Genomic DNA, 22,370 nt, shown 5'->3' on the forward strand with positions numbered 1-22,370 from the left:
ATCACCCCCCTAGAGATCAAGTCAACTTTAATTTGAAAGATGCATTGAATTCTTTTTTACTTGTGGAAAGATATGTCCAATTTATTTACAGCCAAGGACATTGCAGTTATATCAGAGAGAAATACCCACTTCAGTGTCTCAAGGGTTTAGATATGATCGACAGTGTAACAGCCTTCGATGAACTTCACTGTCTTGGCTGTTAGCAGCTTTATTGGCGACTCGGCTGCACTAATACAGCAGAGACGTAAACACGGGTGCCATCTTGTTTTTCCTTTATTGTATAACGACCAGATTTGTGCTAGTTCTAAAGCTTATAAATGGATTATATTGCAGCATTAGGATTATACTGACTTGGGCAATGATCCACCTATTATATTTATTTATTATTATTATTATTATTTATTTTTCTCTGCCTGATTAAATGCGATTTAAGTGGTGCCCACAGTGAGTTGTGCAGAAAGCTCGAGAACAGGTTTGTGGATAAATCAATTAGGTTTTGTAGTGTACAATTAACATGGGATGTGATTACTAAATGCCTGGTTTACTCCAATCATGCTGTTTGGATTGAAGCAGCTCATTACCTGTTGTATTAATTATCCGTCATAAAGCTTTTAAACTACAGCAAGTAATTAAGATCATTGTTTTTAGCAGGGAGTGGTGCAGATCAACAGTTTTCTTTTATAAGGAATAACTTGTACTTGTGAATTATAGATAAAGGCTTTTCAAAAACAGGTCTAAAGTGGTAGAATTACATGGATTGTTCCTCCAAACCTTTGTTTTCTTTTCATGACATTTATTTCTTCTTAAGTCATGGCCGAATCTAATTTAATGACACTATGAAGGCATTACTGCCGTGCAGTCGTGCGCTTCTACGAACCCATAGTAGTCTTCGTACTACTTTGCATAATTGCAGTCCATTTAGTTTCTTTAGAACAGTAGCTGTAGGGGATGATGAATAATTTCCTCATTAACGTTTATTAAAACATTTATACAAATCTCAGATCAGAAGGTGTTGATTCATTTTTTAATAACAGCAGCGCTGACAGAAGGTCTGGGTGATACGTTTGTGTAGATTAATTAGCTTTTTCTCATTCAAAAATAATCATCAAGACGAATATCTTTATTTAACATTTATGAAAGGAGGCTCGAGTGACAGGGCTTTGTAAAAGCCAGTAAGTGTTCTAACAGGGGAGTTTTCAGAGGGCTTCCTGTGTTTTCTGAAACATGACGACAAGTTACGTTAGTTTTGTATAACAGCAGACCAGATTACGTTTTATTTATTTGCCTTATAAAAGAAAGAGTGTACAATCAATATACTTTTATACATAAATTTTGTAATGTATGTTTGTTTTTTGTTTTTTTTTTGGGGGGGGGGGGGGGGGTTCGGGGGGTAGAGCAGTAGCATGCGACATGTTGGAACCCATTGGTAAAATCGTTTCCCTGAATGAAAAACCAATACTGCCATATCTATGAGACAACAAATGGGAACGCTTGGATTTCACTATTCTATATTTTAATGTGTCTACTTTTATTTTTTCCCAGTTACAAAAAAACTAAATGTTGTGATTTTGTAAATGACAGAAAACATACCGGATGCATTTTTTTATGTCTGTTAGGATCACCATCAGTAGGTGTACAGTACTACAGTAAAGTACTATATGATTACAGATGTCCTGGGCAATATAATGTCACAGTGGCTGGGTACTCAACTAAAGTTTAAAAGTTTAACTTTAAAAGTTAGGGTTATGTTTAGGGTTAAAAATTTCGTTACAAAGGCCCAGATGAGCAATTGATATGACTGAATAGTGAAAGCGCATTATCATAGTTGACTAAGTTATTGCAAGAATTTGTATTGAAGCAGTGACAGATTCAAATGCCTTTGTCCTATCAACTTCAGTTCAATGTCTTCAGTTCTCACCAGAGTGGGTAAATAAAATAAATGGATGCTGTAAATAATCTCTTGTTTCTGAACTAGTCTTTATCTAGTGTGTTGTATAATTTTGTTTCCTGGGTCCACATCAGCCTGAATGGTGGCATTAAAAAAACACGAATGATATCTAAAGTAATAATAGCAGTATTTAAAATTCAGTGCAAGCTAGCTGCCTCGAACAGCAAAAACAGGCAGTCAGTCACACATTATCACATCCTACTCTGCTCTACAGTCCCTCTGAGCACAACTTATATGACAGACCATATCAGGGTACAAGAAGGACCCTGATTAAGGCTCTTTTTTGTCCTGGAACCCATGTGTTGGAACAGTCTTTCAACAGGAAATTAAGGCTCCAGATGTCCCTTGCAGTATGGGTCCCTTGGCAAAAAAAACTATCCCATGGTTCTTTATTGTGGCTGCAGGTTTTCATTATATCCAAAACGGAGGCACACAGGTAATTCATTAGAGATGAAATTATGACTCAGGTCTCTTTCTGGATTAACGACTGTTATACTATTGCACTATTACAAAGTTTAAATGGTATTTGCCAGGTTTTTTTGAGGTAGCCTTGTGATTGAATTCTGCACATTGGAGAAGATATATACGTTTAAAAGGTTTGGGTTTTTCAAAACAATGAATCCCTGTCGCTTTTTTCTCACAGTGAGGCAGGTGGCTATTCTGGGCTTATATCTGGCTGTGCTATTTGCCTTGTATCTGGTTCCTCTTGGCATGTATTCCCCCTGCATTAAAGAAGAGGGCACGCTGGGCCCCGCACCTATCCTCATCGGGCACAGAGGCGCTCCAATGGTAAAATCACCAATAAGTCCACAGGCTGTTGTATGATGTTTAATTGACGTCACTAAGAATTTCTTTAGATTTTTTGATTATTTTGCAAAAAAAGAATAAATGAATCTGTTACTGTGTGGTCGTACAGCTTGCACCGGAGAACACACAGATGTCCTTCCTGAAAGCTGTGGAGTCTGGAGGAGAGGGACTAGAGACTGATGTCACTATAAGGTGAGCTGGATCTCTTTCCTACTTTCTCACTCTTTTGTTTCTCTCTCACTGTTATTGTGAGAACAGTCCCACTTTGTGCCAGTCCCACTTTGTGCCAGAAAGTCACTTTTTTGTGTCTTTCTGTCTCCTTCATCCACTATAACTAATAACAGGGCTCAGTTGCTCACCTATTTGTCTTTCACCAAGCCCCTTTCTTTATTTTTTTCTGTCTTTTCATGTCTATCTTCTGTTGGTCTGTTTATCTCTCACCCCAGGGAAACTACTAAATGGACACAGTATTAATATAATTTATGAATATGTTTTTGTCTGAGGAGACTATTATATAAATGCAATTTCCTTAAACTAGGATAATCTCCTGCTCCTTTCTGCTGGTTTTGTCTTTGCTTTCTTTTTTTTCTTTTCTTCTAATGTCTATATTCAGTAGGTTACACTCTCTGCACCTGTTTTTTTGTATTTTTGTCTGTGGTCTCTGTCTTTTTTCTCTAATCTCTAATTTTTGCTATTTTTCGACATTAGGTCAATATGATCTGTCTGTCTTTTACAAACTGTCTTTCAGTTCTCTTTCTTGCTGCTGCTTTCTCTCTATTTTTTTACCACTCTCTCCATTATCCATCACTGTAATTATTTCAAACTGTGAGCAACAGCCCAACCTCTTGTTTTCATCACCTCATTACACCTGATTACATCTCCCTGTACTTCAAGCACACAACAGCCATGCTTACAATCCATTCTCTGATCCCTGACACATCAAAGCCACCAGTCGAACCCTTTAATGAGCCGCGCATTTATCAGATCTTTCCCCTGGACAAAAAGGTCATGCCATCCAGGTGGCTATAAATAGTGATCAGATACAGGTAGCCTCCTGGTGCCACTCCAGGTCTTCCGTGACAAGCAAATGTGATCATTATCTCCTAGATAATCCCGTTGGCAGGCCTGCAGGAGCCCCTTGTAATTCCCCTGTTTGCATGACTGGCAATTAGGTAGACATAGGGTTACTTAGCAAAGGGGTAACCAATGTCATCTGTGCTGCATGTACATAAGCAAATGATGTTAACACAAACACTGTCATTGGGAAATCCATTGGATATTCCATTGGGAAATGTATGCTTTCCAAATTGAGCCATATTTAGTTTCCTATCCTGCCCTACTATTAGTCTATGGTTTCTTCTTGTATTAGCTTTTGAATTGTCTAGAAGAAATAAACACCTTGAAAAACATGGGAAGTTTCCCAATATCTAAACACGCTAATCTAACTCTAGAGATTACTGCAGAGTCTCTGTAAAATGGTCAGGAAGGCATGCTGGCAACAATTTTCAAAACTCAAATACTGTATTGTGGCCAGAGGTTTTTTTTTTTAGTAGGGCTATTTGGGATGAAAAGTCTAAAAGAGTCTTAAATGTAACAATAAAATTTTAGGTTTTAAAAGTCGCTGTTGTAGGTTTTAAATAATTTTAAACAGAACATTTTCCTGATGTAACCCTCCCTCTTATGCTCATTCAAATGCTCCTGCAGCAGTTTAGAATAATTTTGTTGGTTAGTTTTCTTGGTTGTATTTCTTTCCAAATATAATTCACTGTATTACGAGTACAAATCAGACCAACATGCAATCAGCTTTCTGTTATTGGCACGAATCTCTCTTAGATTGTACCACAGACATTTTTCAGCTATTTCGAAGTGTAAGTTTAGCGATTTGTGTGTTTGATTTCAATGTCACGATAAAGGTCGTACATTTCATTTTTAATAGTTTTAAAAAGGTTTTAAAAAGTCCTAAATTTGACTTGTTGAAATCTGCAGAAACCCTGACACAAACTTTGTCATAATAAATCCAAGTATTTCCTTCTTTCTTGCAGTTATGACGGAGTTCCCTTCCTCATGCACGACAGCACATTGAGGCGAACAACTGATGTGCGCAAGGTGTTTCCCAATCGAACAAACACTCCTGCAGCCATGTTCACCTGGGCTGAGCTGGAGATGCTCAGAGCTGGAGCCTGGTTCCTACAGGTAAGAATGTGGAACTTAGGTGTTGATTCTTTCCTCTAGACAGTGATTGTAGTATCGATAATGAAGAAATTCTTTTAGCCAAACAATCAGCAGTCAAAAAAACAATTCTTGCGGCTACAGTGGTACAGCTTTTCCATCTTTTAGTAACACTTTCCTTTCTAATATGGGCTGCAACAGTAAACATTAAAAATGCATATGCCCAATGCTTGTGTAAGAGCTCTGGGTGATTTCAGCTTCACGTTAGTTTATCTTGTATATTTTCTTATTACTTAAAAAGCATGTGGATTTAAACAAAAGTTCTGTGTTCTTTATTTAAACCCAAATGTCTTTAATGTATAGCAAAAAACAATTAATTGGCTTCGGCAATAACTTTGGTGGGGGTTATGCAATTTTGAAATAGACTCATTTTGTTGTACAAATTGTGGTGATCTAGTCAATAATAACTGCAAAAGCCACTATTTAACTATTATACTGAAACAATTTATAATGCAAATCGCACACTCAAATTAACTCAAATCAAATGTATGATGAAATAAAATGAATTTCACTAAATTGAGTTTGAATGCTTTATGTAATCTTTTGCCCTCAACTATATACAAAAGGTTTTTTAAATACACTATGTAGTATTGTATGAGGAAGTCTGGTGTGTCAGAGAAGTATGTGAGGGTGGTGCAAGACATGTATGAGGACAGTGTGAGATCAGTGAAGTGTGCAGTAGGAACGACAGACTGGTTTAAGGTGGAGGTGGAATTACATCTAAGGATCGGTTTTGAGCCCTTTTCTGTTTGTAGTGGTGATGGACAGGGTGACAGACGGGGTCTCCGTGGACTATGATGTTTATGGATGATATTGTAATTTGTGGTGAGAGTAGGGAGCAGGTTGAGAAGAGCCTGGAGAGGTGGAGGTACACGCTGGAGAGAAGGGGAATGAAAGTCAGTAGGAGTAAGACAGAGTACATGTGTGTGAATAAGAGGGAGGGCAGTGGAGGGGTGTGGTTGCAGGGAGAAGAGGTGGTGAAGGTGGAGGAGTTCAGGTACCTGGGGTCAACAGTGTAAAGTAATGAAGAGTGTGTTAGAGAAGTGAAGAAAAGAGTGCAGGCAGGGTGGAGTGGGTGGAGTAGAGTGATAGCAAGAGTAATTTGTGATAGAAGAGTATCTGTAAGAGTAAAAGGAAAAGTTCATAGGACATTGGTGAGACCTGAGATGTTGTATGGTTTAGAGACAGTGACATCGAGTAAAAGACAGGAGGTGGAGCTGGAGGTAGCAGAGCTGAAGATGTTGAGGTTTTCGTTGGGAGTGACGAAGATGGACAGGATTATAAATGAGTTTATTAGAGGGACATTTTGGAGAAAAGGTGAGGGAGGTGAGATTGAGATGGTTTGGACATGTGCAGAGGAGGGACATGGGGTATATTGGTAGGAGAATGCTAAGGATGGAGTCACCAGGAAGGAGGAAAAGAGGAATACTAAGGAGGAGGTTTATCGAAGTGGTGAGGGAAGACATGCAAGTAGTTGGTATAAAAGAGGCAGATGTAGAGGACAGGGGGTATAGAGATGGATGATCAGCTGTAGCGACCCCTAATGAGAGCATCTGAAAGAAAAAGAAAATGGGCAATTTTCCCTTTACTTGCACTAGGAGATTTAAACCAGTATACAAAGCCAGCTCCATGAAGATACTTTAAGCTTTACATGGGTTAGCGTGGAAGATCTTGAGTGGTACACTACAAAATCTAGTGAAACATCTTCCCAGAAGAGTGGAGGTTATTATTACAGCAAAATGGCCTGAATGTGATATTGGATGTTCAAAAAGCACATAAGGAACATACGTTTCAATATACTATTAAACTTTTGTCCATATAGTGTAGATTTGTGTGCTGGAAGCTATTTTAGGCTTTTTGCATTTATATGAAATATGCTCTGGAGCGTAGCCAACTAATTATCGTCAAAATTGCTGTAAAGCCCTCAAGGGAAGTAAATACAGATTAAAGAATTTTGCGAGGATTTAATCTCTGCCAGGTGGCATCATAAATTTACAATGCTGTCGAAAATACTGAGTGAGACACATCAGCCAGCATCTGATTTTCAGGAGGGATATTGAATAAATCCTGGTATGTAATTGTATGTAACAACTTCCACAACATCTTTCCTTATTACTGTTTTTCCAGAAGGATCCATTTGGCACAGCCTCATCTTTGGGCCCAGATGAACGTGCCCAGGTGGAGAACCAGACGGTGCCCACACTGAAAGAGTTTTTGGACATAGCTGCACAACACCAAAGATTGGTGATCTTTGACCTCCGTCAGCCGCCTTTAGGTCACCCATACCGGTACACATGGATCACTCGAACCCTGGAGGTCATTCATAACGAATCCTCTATCAACTCTAGCCAGGTAGTCAACTATTTCGGTTATATGGATTGAAGAGTGCATTTAACGCTTTGTCTACGCCTAAAATAAAGAAAAGAAGAGATCTAATAATACTGAATAATGGAAGCACACTGCACTAGATATTTACACTAAATATTCACTGTCAGTTATAGAGGGTGCTTGGGGTGTATTTGTAGCAAAAATGAATCCCTGTGTAATTTAAATGTTATATCCTCCTGGAGCAGATAGTGACCTCCAAGACCTTCCTTCTTAAAACGTTAAATGTGACTGGTATTTGCTAGTTGTCCTCTCTAAATTATTAAACCCCATCCATATTTTTGTGTGTGTAGGTACTGTGGCTTCCAGACGATGAGAGGTTTTTGGTGCAGGAGCTGGACCCAGAGCTGCAACAGACTTCTGGGAGTCAGGCATCCATAGAGGAGCTGCAGGAGAACAACATCGTCCGCCTCAACCTGCACTATAGCTCTATGTCCCAGGAGCTGATCAGGTATAAACTAAAACTACAGATGTGTGCATCCACACAAACATGCTTACCAGGCTTATTCTTTATAACACCTGCAGCGTTGGTTGCTGCTGTCCCTGCTAGCTTTCATGTTTTATCGAATTACATGTGTTGAACCTCTCGATATTTTCACCAAGGACAGTTTGCAGTCTTCTTTGGAGTCTTTTTTTGTCATCCCTTTTGTGCAGCAGTAACACTAGGATTATGTCGCATCGTATCATAAGTTATCCAATGTTGACATCAGAGCATTGAGTATGAGTAACTATTCATTGCATCAGTAATAATGCATTCCCACTCTTAAATAGGCTCATGCATCTTATAAACCATTGTGTTTGTATTTCAAGATGTAGAGGTGGGAAGCTACATACAAATGTTGAATTGGAGTTGAAAGTGTGACAGACTATAAAATTAGGCAAAAAAATATATATGATAATGATAAAGAAATTTGGGAATCTGAGCGAATGGTGTGATTTTGGCTTTTCTTGTATTACATGAGTGGTTCTGTGACATTTAAGTTAACAAAACAAATTGAACTGCTGTTCGCACAGTGTGGAAATGCCATTGGCATTATAGATCAGAGTGTTCCAATCTGGCTGAAATGTAATGCTTATAAGGGCACTACAGACATTTAAAATATCAATCTTCTTCATAAATACTGTTGGGTAATGTTTTTGATAAAACACATTTTCGCTGAACAGAGTTTTCTATTTTTATTGGTCTCTTGACCAATCTCCTATTCATACTGTGTCTGTACCAGAAATCATAATGTATAAGAATTAGCACAGTAATATAAACCTGTGATTTTAAAATGTCAGAGCTGATGTGAAAGAAATTTACATACATTCTGACCAATCAGAATTGAGTATTCAGCAGCACTGTGGGATAAAGTCACATAATAAGCTAAAATACTGATCACATTTGCAAACAATACAGTTTTCTTAGCAACCACAAATCATCAAACTGTAGTGAAATTAAAAATCGACTAGTGCTTTCCAGATTATGAGAAAAAAATTGTCTGCTATGTAGTAGATGTTGTAACTCAGACAACTGAGTGATGCATAAGTTGATTCTCTCCCTAAGCATGTCAGTAATACACTATTTTGACAAAAGTACTGGGACAACCTGAGGTTTACACGGGTTTGAGTGGAAGATCTTGAGTGAGCTTCTGTAGAGCTCTGAACTCAGACGTATTGAACACCCTTGGGGATGATTTGGGATGCTGACTACAACGCGGACCTCCTCACTCTACATCACCGAATGACTTTGCTAACACCCATCTGGCTGAATGCGCACAAATCTCCAGAAGCACACTCCATAATCTACTGAAACATCTTCCCAGAAAAGAGGAGGTTATTATAAAAGCTAATGGACTCATTGTGGAATGGGATGTCCAAGAAGCACATATGAATCTTATGGTCAGATGTCTACCAACGTTTGTCTGTATAGTGTATGTGGTTAGAGTATGGCTTAAAAACAACATTTGTTTTGAGGCTTAGGAGCAGAATAATTAACCCATCACTTAACCTGAATTTAATATGATGTCTTTTCTATTTGTGTCTCTTCTCAGTAAATATGCCTCTGTAAACATCAGCACTAACCTGTATGTGATCAGTCAACCGTGGTTGTTCTCTCTGGCTTGGTGTGCTGGAGTTCATTCAGTCACGACCAACGCACCGCAACTCCTCAAGATCCTCAACAAGCCCATCTTTCTCATGGTAAGGGGAAGCGCATGTAAAAAGATACTTTGGACAATTATACACAATATTTCTTCTAGAGCAAATGTAGTTTTTCAGCAAAGACAATGTGACTGATTAACCTTTAGGTTTGCACTGGAAATATGAGGCTACATGAGTTTACATAAACAAATAAGAGAAGCTAGTTATAGAAGTTGTTTTAAGGGTGTTTGATTACAACACACAAGCTAAAATGTGTCCGTTATTCTGATGATATTAAATATCATTTATCGTTTATTATTCATTATCAAATATATTCATTTTATTCAAACTTGCAATTTCTTTCTAAAATAACCTGAAATGAACAAAAGTAATTCCTGTTTATTATTGTTTATTTCATATTTATTAAAAGAATATTTAACAGAATATTGAATTTTGTTTTAACAAAATATTTGAAACAATAAAACAACTGACAAATATTAACCAAATATTTTGTTGCACTGTTATGGCAATCGCTGCAAACAAGTGATTTCTGGAGCTCTTAATGACTTTTTAAAGGGCGCTGTCTCCAAAACTCTCAACTCAACTTTCAACTCTTTTCACAGATGTTTGATAGGATTCAAATTCGGCCTCATAGAAGGCCACTTCAGAAAAAAGTGTGGGAAAATGTACTGTTTAATAAAAACCAGATAAAACCTCAAAAAAAGTTTATTTTGAACATACAAAACATATCAAATGTTTAAACTGAGGAAATGTACTATTTTAAGAAAAAAAACAGTCATTTTGAATTTGATGGCTGCAACATGTCTCAAAAAATGCTGGGATGGGGCAACAACAGACTGTAAAAGTAAGCATTACTAAAAAGAAATAGCTGGTGGAATATTTCGCAACTAATTTGGTTCCTTAACAACAGGCCAATAACATGATTGGTTATAAAAAGAGAAGCCTCAAGAGAAAGAGTCTCAGAATGAAGACGGGCCACCAAAAACCTTGTCTACAAATTGTTGAACAATTTCAGAATGTTCCTCAGCATAAAATTGTGACGCCTTTAAATATCTCATCATCATTACATAATAATCATCAAAAGTTTCAGAGAATCTGGAGAAATCTCTGTATGCAAGAGGCAATCAATTTTGGATGCCCACATCATCCTCAGGTAGCACTGCATCAATAACAGGTATAGTTCTGTAATGGAAATCACTGCAGTGCACTGTCTGTGAACACAGTTTGCCAAATTCCATTCTGGCTTTTTTATATTTGTACATGAAGCCCATTGTTCTTTCAAAAGTGATAGATGATGCAATCAGACACTGATCTATTTGACCTTGGGGTTCTGCTTGTATCTCTTTGAATGTTTTTTTGACTCTTTGTATACCTTTCACACTAGTCTTTTGTTTAATCTGCTTTCGGTTTTCCATTTCTGGGGAGGTTAGCTACAGTCACGTGGACCTTTTAAATAATAAAAAATTTATATTTGCAACAGTATTCGCAGGAACATCGAGATCCTTGACCTTTACCTTTGAAATACTTCTTTCTAACTTTCTCAGATAACTGTTACTTTGCTATTTCTGGTCAGTCTTCATTGTTCAATACCAAACAGCAAAGTGACAACTTTTTCTCTATTTTAAATAAGGTGAATGAATAATTTCAAGATCGGACACGTAATACTAACTAAAGAAAACACAGCTCGAAACATCACAATAATCAAATTATTGATTTTTTAAAATTTAAATAATAAATAACTTAATGATAATAATAATAATAATAATAATAATAACTTTTGTCCATTTTAAGGTATTGTGGATTCTTCGTTTTTCGTACCAACAAATTTGTCCATGTCTGTGTTTAAAAACGTAATCAGTAGCAAACCTGACCAGACGCGACAACATGAAGGTAGAGGTAAAGAAAAAAATAGGTCGATTTTATTTTTGTACTGTTGCTATAAATCAGCGTATTATATCGCTATATGTTTTTTCTCAGAATTTACCGTTTCTACTTTTTTTTTCTGTTAAATGCAGACCCCACACGAGTACAGTCTGATGTGGATCCTAACAGACATTGTTTCTGCCGTCCTCGTCACAGCTGTTTTTATTTTCCACTGGTGAGTCGAAGGAACACTTCTCTCCCAGTTCTTTTCTTGAACATTATTAAAATGTGCATATCGAATATTAAATGTCAAATTTTTTCCTTTATAAAGGTGGCGAGAACGAGGATTGCCATTCTGGTCAGACAGCAAGCAAGTACACGAGAATGGACTGTACAGCAAATTTCGGACTGGTGAGTGTCCCTGTGTGAAAGAAGAGCATGATTCAGAGCTTGCTGAAGACCTTATTTTACCTCCCAGCACCAAGTTCTACACTGACATGCCCACTTATGAACACAATTATGTTTAGGTCTGTAATGTAACATAAATTCCTTTGTGAACGTCTGGGTGATTATCTGAATTAAGGTGGATTAGGTAATGAGTGAAAGTTCTTTCTTTCGAATATTTAGTCGGAAACGGGTGTTTCTGTTCATATCAATAGAAGGTCCAGAAATTGTGGAGTTAATTCAAAGGATGTAAAACTGTTGTCTTTATAAAAAAGAAAAAAAAAAAAAAGAAAAAAAAACGCCTTTTGTTTTCTTGAAATACAGTGTGATTCATACACCGACCAGGCATAACTTTATGGCCACAGATCAGACATAACATTATGACCCCCTGCCTAATATTGTGTTGGTCCCCCTTTTGCTGCACAAACAATTCTGACCCTTCGAGTGTGAACAGCATTAACCTCTTCAGCAATTTGAGCTACAGAAGCTCGTCTGTTGGATCAGACCAGCCTTCGCTCCCTACGTGCATCAATTAGCCTTGGCGGCCCATGACGCTGTCGCCAGTTCACCACTGTTCGTTCTTCTGACCACCTTTAATAGATACTGACCACTGTAGACCAGGAACAGCCCCACAAGAGCTGCAGTTTTGGAGATGCTCTGACCCAGACGTCTAGACATCACAATTTGTTAATCTCCCATTTTTCCTGCTTCTAACACATCAACTTTAAGGACAAAATGTTCACTTGCTGCCTAATAAATCCCACCCACTAACAGATACCATGATGAGGAGATCATCAGTGTTATTCACTTCACTGATCATAATGTTATAATGTCATAATGTTATGCCTAGTTGGTGTATTTTGAGCATAAAAAAACATAGGAGTTATTATTTTGTTTAATCAATAATTAGCCACTTTTTTAGGTTCAATTTAGACCGACCAGGTGTTTTATTAATTATTTCTCTTAAGCACTATACAAAAATCTATATATGTATTTAGTAATAAATCCAATCAGGCTGCAAATATAAATATAGCTAAGAATATTTAACAGTAGTTTAAGACCTCAACACCACTATTACATTCTCCAGATTAATATATTTGAAATGAAGGTACACTATACAATACAATACTATATACAATAAAGGTTTGTGGACATCCAACCATCATAGTTCTTCCCCAAACTGTTCCAATGAAATTGGCAACACACAATTATATAAGATGTCTTATAAAGATGTCTGGTAGTCTCTGGTCCTCTTTACAGAGTCCTGACCTCAACCCCACTGAACACCTTTGGGATAACCGGAAAAGCCCAACATCAGGGCCTGAGCTCATTAAACCTCTAGTGGCTGAATGAGCACAAATCCCCACAGCGATGTTCCAAAATTCAGTGTAAACCCTTCCTAGAAGAGTGGAGGTCATTATAAAAGGAGCCAGTTTGGAACAGGATAGTTAAAAGCACATACTGTAAACATGTGATGGTGTGGTGTACACACGCTTTTGGCCCAATGGTGTTGGTGTCCAAGTCATTCAGTATTTGATGGTGTAAGTATGATCCCCATGGCCTGCATGCACACGCCTGCATTGCTATGAGCTGCATCACTTTGTGTGTGTGTCGTAGATTCACCCGAAGTTCACTGTATTCGCTGGAACCCTCTCTTCACCGAAGATTTTCCAAGGAGCGTGTTCTCAGTGGCTCAGGAACTTGCCCCTCCCCTGCATGGCCCCTTGTAATGATGTGACCTTTCACTTCTCTTGTCCTCTGAATAACCCCACTCTGGTTTTTCTCTCCACCCTCCTTCAATGGGGCAGAAATGAGTGATGTCTGGTCCATCTCCAGTCTCAGTGTACGGGTGGAGGGACGGAACGGGCCCAACACGCCAAACCTGCCCACCATCACAGAAGAGCCGCAGTGCTGAGAGAGACGAGAGAAAAAACTGTATCTCTGTTTCGACTCTGAATTGCCATTCTTCCATCCGTTTGTCCATTTCTGACACCCGTGAGCTGTTTTGCCAGAACATTTTTGTTCGAGATTCAGCCCAAACTTCATAAAAAAACAGCTGCATATGAGCATCAATGCCAGCATCAATGAGATATTTATCATATGCTTCTTTTTTTTATTATGAAGTTATGATCAGTCTGTGCCATTTCGAACTCTTTTTTGGAAACATACTTATATTTGAGAAGAAATGGTCTCGGCACTCATTCAGTCATCAGCGGATGAAAAAACAAGAAACACTTAATGCACCTTGTGTGATATGTTGGTTACACATAAAAGCATATAGATATACGTTTTGTTACATTACGATTGTAATGCTAATGTATTATAGCTTATCGACGAATGTATCTTATCAACAAGCTGAATATAAGCATGACTGCAAAAACACCCCACTGTGAGCTTTTGTTGCTTCTGCAGCACTGTTTTTGAGTGGCCAAAAAAAAAAATATATATTACCTACCATTATATGCATTTAATCAACGTTCAGTAGTCAATAACTAGTGGCTTGTCAGTCAGACGATATTGGAGTGCCGGAATAGAAGATAAATAAAAGCCTTCAGAGACAATCAGCACTACCGGTTTGAGACCGAGGCTGTTTTCACAAGGATCTTTTCTACAGAATTCTTGATTATACAGTCTAAAATTGCTCTTAATTATTTTATAGTTCATCAGAACACCTCCTTTTATTTTCCCTTATCCAAAATGTTGGAGCAGCATGTTTTCAAGCGTTCGAAATCGTAATTCATATGCAACGAATGCTATGGAAAAGATTTCTCAGAGATGAAAATGTTAAACAGTGCTCTATTATGCTTGGGTGTGTACATTATGTGGGAGGGTGCAATCAGTGCTGATGTATAAGGTGTATTGGCACCAATAACAGTATTTATTCCTACAGTTTAGATGCACTGAAGATTAGAAAAAGATCTGGAGATATACTGTATATTCACTCTAAATACATCTGATTTTAATGAGCCTGTCCTCACGGTCACCTCAGATTCCAGGTGCATTTTTTTTTTTTTTTTACGGTTGTTGCTGATCTTCAAGGTTTAGCATGTTGAGATGCTTTTCTTTTGAGTTACTGTAGCCTTCCTGTCAGCTAAAACCAGCCTGGATATTCTGTAGTCATTCTTATTAACATGGTGTTTCTGCCTGCAGAATTGCTGTCCATTGGAGGGGAGTTTGTTGTAAATTTTTTTCAAAAGAAATTCTGTGTAAACAGATTCTGTACTTGCCGTGTAACTCATTGATACAAAAAAGTCCTTGTGAACGCAGCCTAATACAAGAGGGGGAGACAATCTGTACTTACAGAAAGATTTAGCAAAAGATTATTACAGTTCTTCTTGCAAAATGTGCAATTATGGGATGCCTGCAATCCGGAGGCTTGAAAGAAAACGCACAGCAAATCATTGCTTATTAAATAAAAGTCAAGTAGACATGGTGTAGAATTATTGTTGCTGTAGGGATAATATGAAAGTTTACACTAAGCACTTTCATAAAAAAGTTGTGTTACAGCGAACACACAGCTAACATTAACCGCCACTGACAAACCAATCCCGCATCCGCACTCTGTGTCATGCTACAGTACTTTTATAGTGGACCGAATTCCATAATGCAGCCTTTGCTCCTATACATGGCTTGTATTTATTGAATTTTAATACATCTTAATACATTTATTTTGCTGTAAATATGATATTAATGAAATAAAAAAAAAAGGTGTTCTGAACAAGAAAGGATATTTTTAAAAAAAAATTTTTTTCGTTTGTTTGCAACAAAGCATTTTGACTCATTTGTTTGTGTGCACAGCATTATACTGTAAATGTATAAAACATGTCATGTCACATGACTGAGTAGATAATAATAATATAATCCTTATCATAATAATAGCAAATTACATGGAGAAGAAATGTGATTTGTGCTTTACAGTAATCTGCAGTTTTATGGAGGTGTGAAATACTAAGTAATAATGCTTTCAAAAATTTGTGGTAATACTTTTTTTTTTATCAATTAACATAATGGAAAGTAAACGAACATAAGAGAAATTTAAATCAACTTAAAATTTGGTGTTACCACCCAAAACAGGAAAATCTGCAGGTAGGTTGTTCGAAACCTCGTGAAGAACCAACCACAGATGAAGGCCTGTCTCTTTATGTAATTCCAGTAGGGCTGCAAGTAACGATTATTTTGATAATAGATTGATCATGGATTATTTTTTATTGATTGATCGGATTTTTAAAAAAAATATGGAAACAATAAAATAAGTTGTTTTCTTTATTATAACTATATAGAACCCTAATTCTGGGTATTTATGTATAAAAGTGTACTTAAAAAAAAAAGAAAAAAATCCAGATATTGAGTTCACTATCTTTAATTTTAACATTTTAAAGCATATAGTGGCTGCTTCTTCTTTGAACAAATTCATGCTGGAGTCTTTCTTTCTGCAAAAAATAAAAAAACATTTGAGTATGCGAGGTATAAATTGTGTACATCAACATTTGTTTTGTTATTAATGATAATTGCAGATGGCAACTTGACGATATATATCTATATATATCTAGAATTTATAATTCATTTAATTTTGTATAATAATTAAATTATATATGCATAGATTAAATATACAAACATTTTAATAAACAAGCATTCAAACGTAGTAAAACCGCATTAAATCACATTTGAAAACAGATAAGTTACTGCTGTAGGAGAAAAACGCGATAAAAAGAGAACGGACGGAGAAACGCAGCGAGCTAACAGACGATTAAACAAAAGGGAAAAAAATATGCATTGGTGTACAAATGTGCATTGGTGTAAAAATATGCATTGGTGTACAAATGTGCATTGGTGTAAAAATATGCATTGGTGTAACAAATAAATTGTTATCCTTTACTGCTACTGTTATTTGCTGCTTTTAGATTTAGTGTTTGTTCGCACCGGTTTAATTGAATCCGTCACGCGAGCGAACTGATTGTGCAACCTGATGCTCCCGAGTCACAACAGAACAGATCCAGTGCGACTGTCCTGAGGTTACAAACAGTTTACACAATAGCACTTTATTAAACTGTACCATTTACACATGATGAGATTATACAGTTTTTGCTCACCGTGTTGATGTTTCCCCTTCATCCCTAACACCAGTGTGTCAGGTTTCATTCCTGCTGCCAGTTGACCCTGTTATTCTCCGCCATTTTCAAGCGGCTGTGTTGTCTTGCCTTCGTGCTGAGCTGGCCAACTAATCGATAACAAATTTTATTACCGATTATTATCGATTAGTTGTTGAGCCCTGAATCCCAGACATACCTGATGATGTTAAGACCAGGGCTCTGTGGGTGCCAAAGTCCAGTACTTGAATGTACTCCTACTTTACTGTAGTATATTTTTTAAAATATAATTAAATCACAGTTTGGTTTGGTTTTTTTTAAATATTGTTTTGTGACAATCATTTTTACATTGTATATAGTAAAAGAAATACTCTGTTTAAACCCAGAGTAATGTAAACAAAATAAAAGACATTTTTTGCACTATTTTATTCCACCGAATACTGTGGTGAACAGCAGCAGTGTCTGAGAAAGAGGAAAGATATAAGCATTCCTGGGCCAAATCTATCAGGTGTCATTATTTTTAAACCTTTAAATAAAACAGTGCGATATCAGTCTGCAAATATAATGATGTCTGTGTTTCACGGCTTTCACATCCGATCTGCAGGAACATGTAGGGGAAACTGCAAATGTCATTTCCTATCGCTGTTAGCGATGAGCTGTTGTATTAAATAATGTACATTTGCTCCAGCTTGAGGGTAATGCTCAGGATAATGAAGAAGCAAGAGAACTATGTAGCTAGAAGCATGTATAAATTAAGAAATTAGCTTGCTAGCCAACAATCATAGCAAGCTAATTAACTATCTACTAGCAGCATTTGGCTAGTACAGCAACCCAGCTACTGATGCCATTCTTATATGGTCTTGACAATCAGTTTACTGTTAACTTCAGGTTGTATCACATGGTTCATTACCACAGTCATTGAATTTGTTACAATTTTAATTGGAACCTTTTAATTTATTCATACCTGATACATTTTCTTGATCTTACTGCTACTACTTGCACTTTTTTGTAACTGAATTATTGTTAATGTAGCAGGACCTTCCTTCAGGTCAGTGCTTTATTTTATGTCACCAGAATTCCACCACCCACTATAACTGATTTGAGCTCAGATGCTTTTTCAGACCTCAGTCATTTCACTGGTGTTTTTATTATAAAAAAAAAAATAAAAAAAAATACCCAAAGCTGCATATTATAGATTATAGATACAGCACTATGAAAAAAGACTGAAAAAAAGACAGAAAAAGAAAAAGTTCTGGCCTTCAGCAAGTAGGTCGGACCTGTCCACATTCCATACTTTCTCTTCGCAAAGATGCTTATTTTGGAATAAGGCCATGAGCCATATAACACCATACTCCTGCTGAATATATGCATGTCTCCAATTGTACAGTACAGCTGCTTAAAAGTGTCATCAATTTAAACATCTAGTTTGTTTAGAATCTTCTAGAATGTGTCTGGAAGTGATTTGTGTATGTGATCATTAAATAATAGCAACAAAAACTAAACCAATTATCTGCACACACAAGTTGTTGCAGTCATCACTGAAACCGGATTTTTGTTGGGGTACACGGTACAACCTTCTAATGTTCTACAACTGCTTTGGCTCCAGTATTAGCTAATGCGCCATACTAGCTAATGTCGTTGCGCTAATGTAAGACGAAGCTAAATAACTTCTACATGGAACGCAATTGGTTGGCATTTTATTGTGGCGTTAAGACTTAGCGATCAAATCTCCATTAAAATTAGAAAGACAACTCCAGAGATATTGAAAACCTAGGAACATTAACAGAAAGTATGGCATGCTGAGTTTTTGATGGTAATATCTTTGAGGGGAAAAGTTTAACATTCATTTTTTTAATTGACATTGATTTATGGAAACAGTCATGAAAAGCGTTATGTTTTGTATGAGCAATGGCTCTGGTATGAAAAAACGTGCTTGTTAATATTAAGAGGGTGCCTCAAACTTTCACATCACAAAAACCATTGGTGGTGTCTGCGTCATTTCTGTAATACCTATACAATGCATGTGGCTTCTGCAGACTTCCTGTCTGGGTTAGACAGTTAACTGTTCTGTTAACTCTATTGGTCTTCATATAGAAAGGAAAGTAGACCCTAGATCCTGAATGTGCAGTATGTGACGATTTTCACTGTCTTACTCTTATGAGGAAATAAAGAATAGGGTTTTTTGTAGTTCGCCTATATACTTGCTGGATTAAACTGAAGAACGTACACACAATACTGTGTGCAGCAGTAGATCAGGCCGGCATCATAGATCGCGTCAGAGATCGCTCCTAAACCTCTTCAAGGCATGATAAAATCTAGCAGTGCTCCATTACTAAACCAGATTCAAAACCACTGATACAAAATGTTCCAATCAGTTTATGTCACAGAACTTAATTTTCACATAAAAACAAAAAGAGAACAATTTAAATACGATGCTGTGAAAATTAGTTTGTTTTAATGAAACAATAGTTCTTGAAATGGATGTTAGATTCTCTCAGGCTGTCTTGCTATAGGATAGAAAATATTCATAACATGTTACTTTTGCAGTTCCCTTTTTAAAGGGTGTACAAACTTCTGCACTCAAATTTATATGGAAACGTGATACGATACATATGTGACCAAAGTGACATTTTATTCAAATATTAAAAAAAAAGACAAATCAGCAGTGAATGGTATTGATTCAAGCTCAGAACTCATTCACCTCTTATTATTATGATGCCCATTGTCTGAGCTTGAGGGTTTTTTTTTTTCCTTTTGAAAAGACTATAGTAATATTTGCTGCAGTATGATTTATTCATTATGTCATATTATATAGAGAGCAGCACTGACTGTCACTTCAGCTAAAAGTACCAAAAACTGTTCACATGGGATGAATGAACACATCTCTTAGACAATCTTTACAAATAAATGCATCGCTATAGCAATGGTCAGCATGTACATACATAAACAATGACTATAATAATCACATATTAGTAATAGGTATAGGAATATACAAATACAAAAAGTATATAGCCACTGCAGGTCATGTATCCCGCTTCACTGAATTTGCATGCATCCACAAGAGAACAGAAATCTTGTGCTGCCTCAGGAGCACTGTAGTTTGTCCCTCTGGGTCAGGTTTAGTATTTGAGAGACGGGAGGTAAGCAGATTTGACCTACAGAGTCCAGGCAGGTCTGCTCAGAGGTAGTCGTCCTCACTGGAGAGGGATGAAGTGGCATTGTCAGGGTAAACGGAGCCTTGTGAGCTGTTAGAGGGACTGCGGCTCATTCTCCACAGTTGCCAGGCAAAGGTCCGGCTCCAGCTGCACGGCTGACCCACTCCTCGGAGCACTCGCGCCAGCTCGGCTGCCTCCCGCCAGTAAGACGTTCACCTGCTGTGCCCACGTGAGCTCCGCTGCTTGCTCATGGTGGTCAGCATCTGGCTGATGTAGGAGGTCAACAGGTCGTCCATTTTGTAGCCCTGTAGGTAAAATTAAACAAGATTTTTCACTCCAACCTTCGCAGACTATGTGTTTATGGGCCTTGGCATGCTAGAACGTATTTGGGCTCAGTCCTTTAGATTCAGTGGAGAAATTTAATGTAAATACTCCGTCCTTTGAAAGTCCTAAGAGGGCATTATAATAGATTTTTTATTTTTGTTCTTTTTTTGTCTTAACGAGAAAACAACTCGTTATGTCGAGATCATGAGAAAATTGTCGTGATCATGAGAAAATTTTTGTTATAGCAAGAAAATGAAGTTATGATTAAGAGAAAATTAGAAAAAATATAAATATTCTAATGCATGGCCTCTTGGGACTTCTGTAAAGTCCTCTCTGAATATACAAAAACAGCAAATAAATGTTTACGTTGGAGATTTTAAAAAAGATGAACATTAGGTGATGAATCAAAAATTGTGTATTTCCTGATGTAAACAAAATTCAGAACATTGCAACTTGTGCAACTTGTAGCCTGTTAGACTGATTATTTAAATGAAAAATTCTTAGGTTTTTCCTATGAAGAATGCATTTTTGTTCACAACCAATATAAAGGCCAGAGAACTGCATATGGGAGAAAAGCAGGTCAAATCAAAGCCCAAGCACCAGTACAACAATTTGGATTTTTCTAAAAAAAGAAACATCTGATCTAATGAGCAACAAGTCCTTAAAAAAAACCACAGCAGTCAATAGCAAACAAACAGGTCTCACAACCAATCACCATAACCTCCAGATGTGAGGGTTTTACAAACCAAAGTTTGAAGTAGACGTCTAAAAGGCAGGATAAAAGTCACGAAGCAATACAGATATGAGCCAGCAACTAAAATAAACTACCAATTATCTATCAAAATGATGAAAATGCCAAAGTGTGGGGAAAGTCTGGCAACTTTTTCATCAAGGGAAAAGATCAAAGTAGAAGCTTTAGACTGGGCAAAGAAATCACAAGATCATCGCCCAATTGAGCATGTATTTCACCTCCTGAAGAGGAGAACGAAGGGAAAAATCCCCAAAACCAACCACAACTTGAAAAAGCTGCAGTATAACCCTGAAAATGCACCATTAAAAAGGTTCTAAGTCGTTTAACACGTAGATCACTCCCACATATAACAAGAACAAAAAGTTCCAGCCATAGAGGACATGGTATGTATTAAGTCACTTAAAAAGAAACTGAAAGCAACTGGAACAGCAATTACACTGAGAACAATAAAAAATAAACCACACTGCAATCAGTTCTGTATCTGTACACCTACACCACCCTCACATACAAAACTTTTCTGAAGCAGAGATTAAACTAAACAGAAAGACTAGTTTCATGTATGTTGCAAAGAACACTGTAAACATCCTGAGGTATGGAGGTAGGCTACTCCTCTACAAAACATACTGAGGCATTACATGACATTAAAGGAAACATGAATTAAATGATGAAACAGCATATATTACAGAAGAATTGAATGAAAACTGAATCTGCCAGCTGGAGGCTTGAGCAAGACAAAGACCTTAAACATACAGTCAAAGTAACTTAAAACTGGTTTCTATAAAATATCTATAAAAAGTAGGCAAAACATTCAGTATGATTCAGCATAAGGACATTCAACAGCCCTGTTTGTTTCATGAAATTGATTCATCACTGTAGCATCTACTGACCAATGAGGTTTCACAGAGCAGCTTGCTTCCTCGAACTAGGTTGCCTATAGTGATGTGAAAGTAAGTGTTTCCGCTGCTCCAGTTGGAGATCTTTGTAAAGGGGTGAGTGGTTAAAACATCCTGTAAAAGAAAAGACAGGAATAAATACACATTTTCAGGAACCAGTTCATTTTGTTTGTTTGTATACTGAAACACTGCTGTGAAAGAAATGTATGCAAATTATTTCACACACCTTAGTTTTGGGGTCGATGAGACTAACTCCATGCTTGTTGATGGCTATTAAAAGGATTTCAGGGAAATTCGGCTCTGTAGTTTGCTGTAATGGAGAAAATGCCAATGGGTTGAAAG

The 22,370-nt window shown here is 37.1% G+C and overlaps 2 protein-coding genes across 9 annotated transcripts in view; one reads left to right on the forward strand and one right to left on the reverse strand.

Moving 5' to 3' along the window:
• The window catches only part of gdpd4a (glycerophosphodiester phosphodiesterase domain containing 4a), a 36,985-nt gene extending 21,442 nt beyond the window's left edge, over positions 1 to 15,543 (forward strand). For 2 of the 4 annotated variants that reach the window (XM_083553004.1, XM_083553003.1), the window contains exons 8-16: positions 2,592 to 2,737; positions 2,865 to 2,947; positions 4,798 to 4,948; positions 7,112 to 7,336; positions 7,663 to 7,820; positions 9,403 to 9,550; positions 11,527 to 11,609; positions 11,706 to 11,785; positions 13,436 to 15,543. In XM_083553004.1, coding sequence (XP_083409130.1) covers positions 2,592 to 2,737; positions 2,865 to 2,947; positions 4,798 to 4,948; positions 7,112 to 7,336; positions 7,663 to 7,820; positions 9,403 to 9,550; positions 11,527 to 11,609; positions 11,706 to 11,785; positions 13,436 to 13,548 — 1,187 coding nt within the window. In that variant the 3' untranslated portion in view covers positions 13,549 to 15,543. The remainder of the gene's footprint in view (positions 1 to 2,591; positions 2,738 to 2,864; positions 2,948 to 4,797; positions 4,949 to 7,111; positions 7,337 to 7,662; positions 7,821 to 9,402; positions 9,551 to 11,526; positions 11,610 to 11,705; positions 11,786 to 13,435) is intronic. The other 2 variants (XM_083553006.1, XM_083553005.1) reach the window with 1 other exon arrangement.
• Positions 15,544 to 19,343: 3,800 nt separating this feature from the next.
• Positions 19,344 to 22,370, reverse strand: part of myo7aa (myosin VIIAa) — a 45,500-nt gene continuing 42,473 nt past the window's right edge. For all 5 annotated transcript variants that reach the window (XM_083552816.1, XM_083552815.1, XM_083552813.1 and 2 more), the window contains 3 exons: positions 22,255 to 22,338; positions 22,023 to 22,142; positions 19,344 to 20,365 (listed from right to left, as the gene is read on the reverse strand). In XM_083552816.1, coding sequence (XP_083408942.1) covers positions 20,273 to 20,365; positions 22,023 to 22,142; positions 22,255 to 22,338 — 297 coding nt within the window. In that variant the 3' untranslated portion in view covers positions 19,344 to 20,272. The remainder of the gene's footprint in view (positions 20,366 to 22,022; positions 22,143 to 22,254; positions 22,339 to 22,370) is intronic.

Source organism: Silurus aristotelis (genome assembly GCF_946808225.1).
Source record: "Silurus aristotelis genome assembly, chromosome: 10".
Lineage (NCBI taxonomy): Eukaryota > Metazoa > Chordata > Actinopteri > Siluriformes > Siluridae > Silurus > Silurus aristotelis.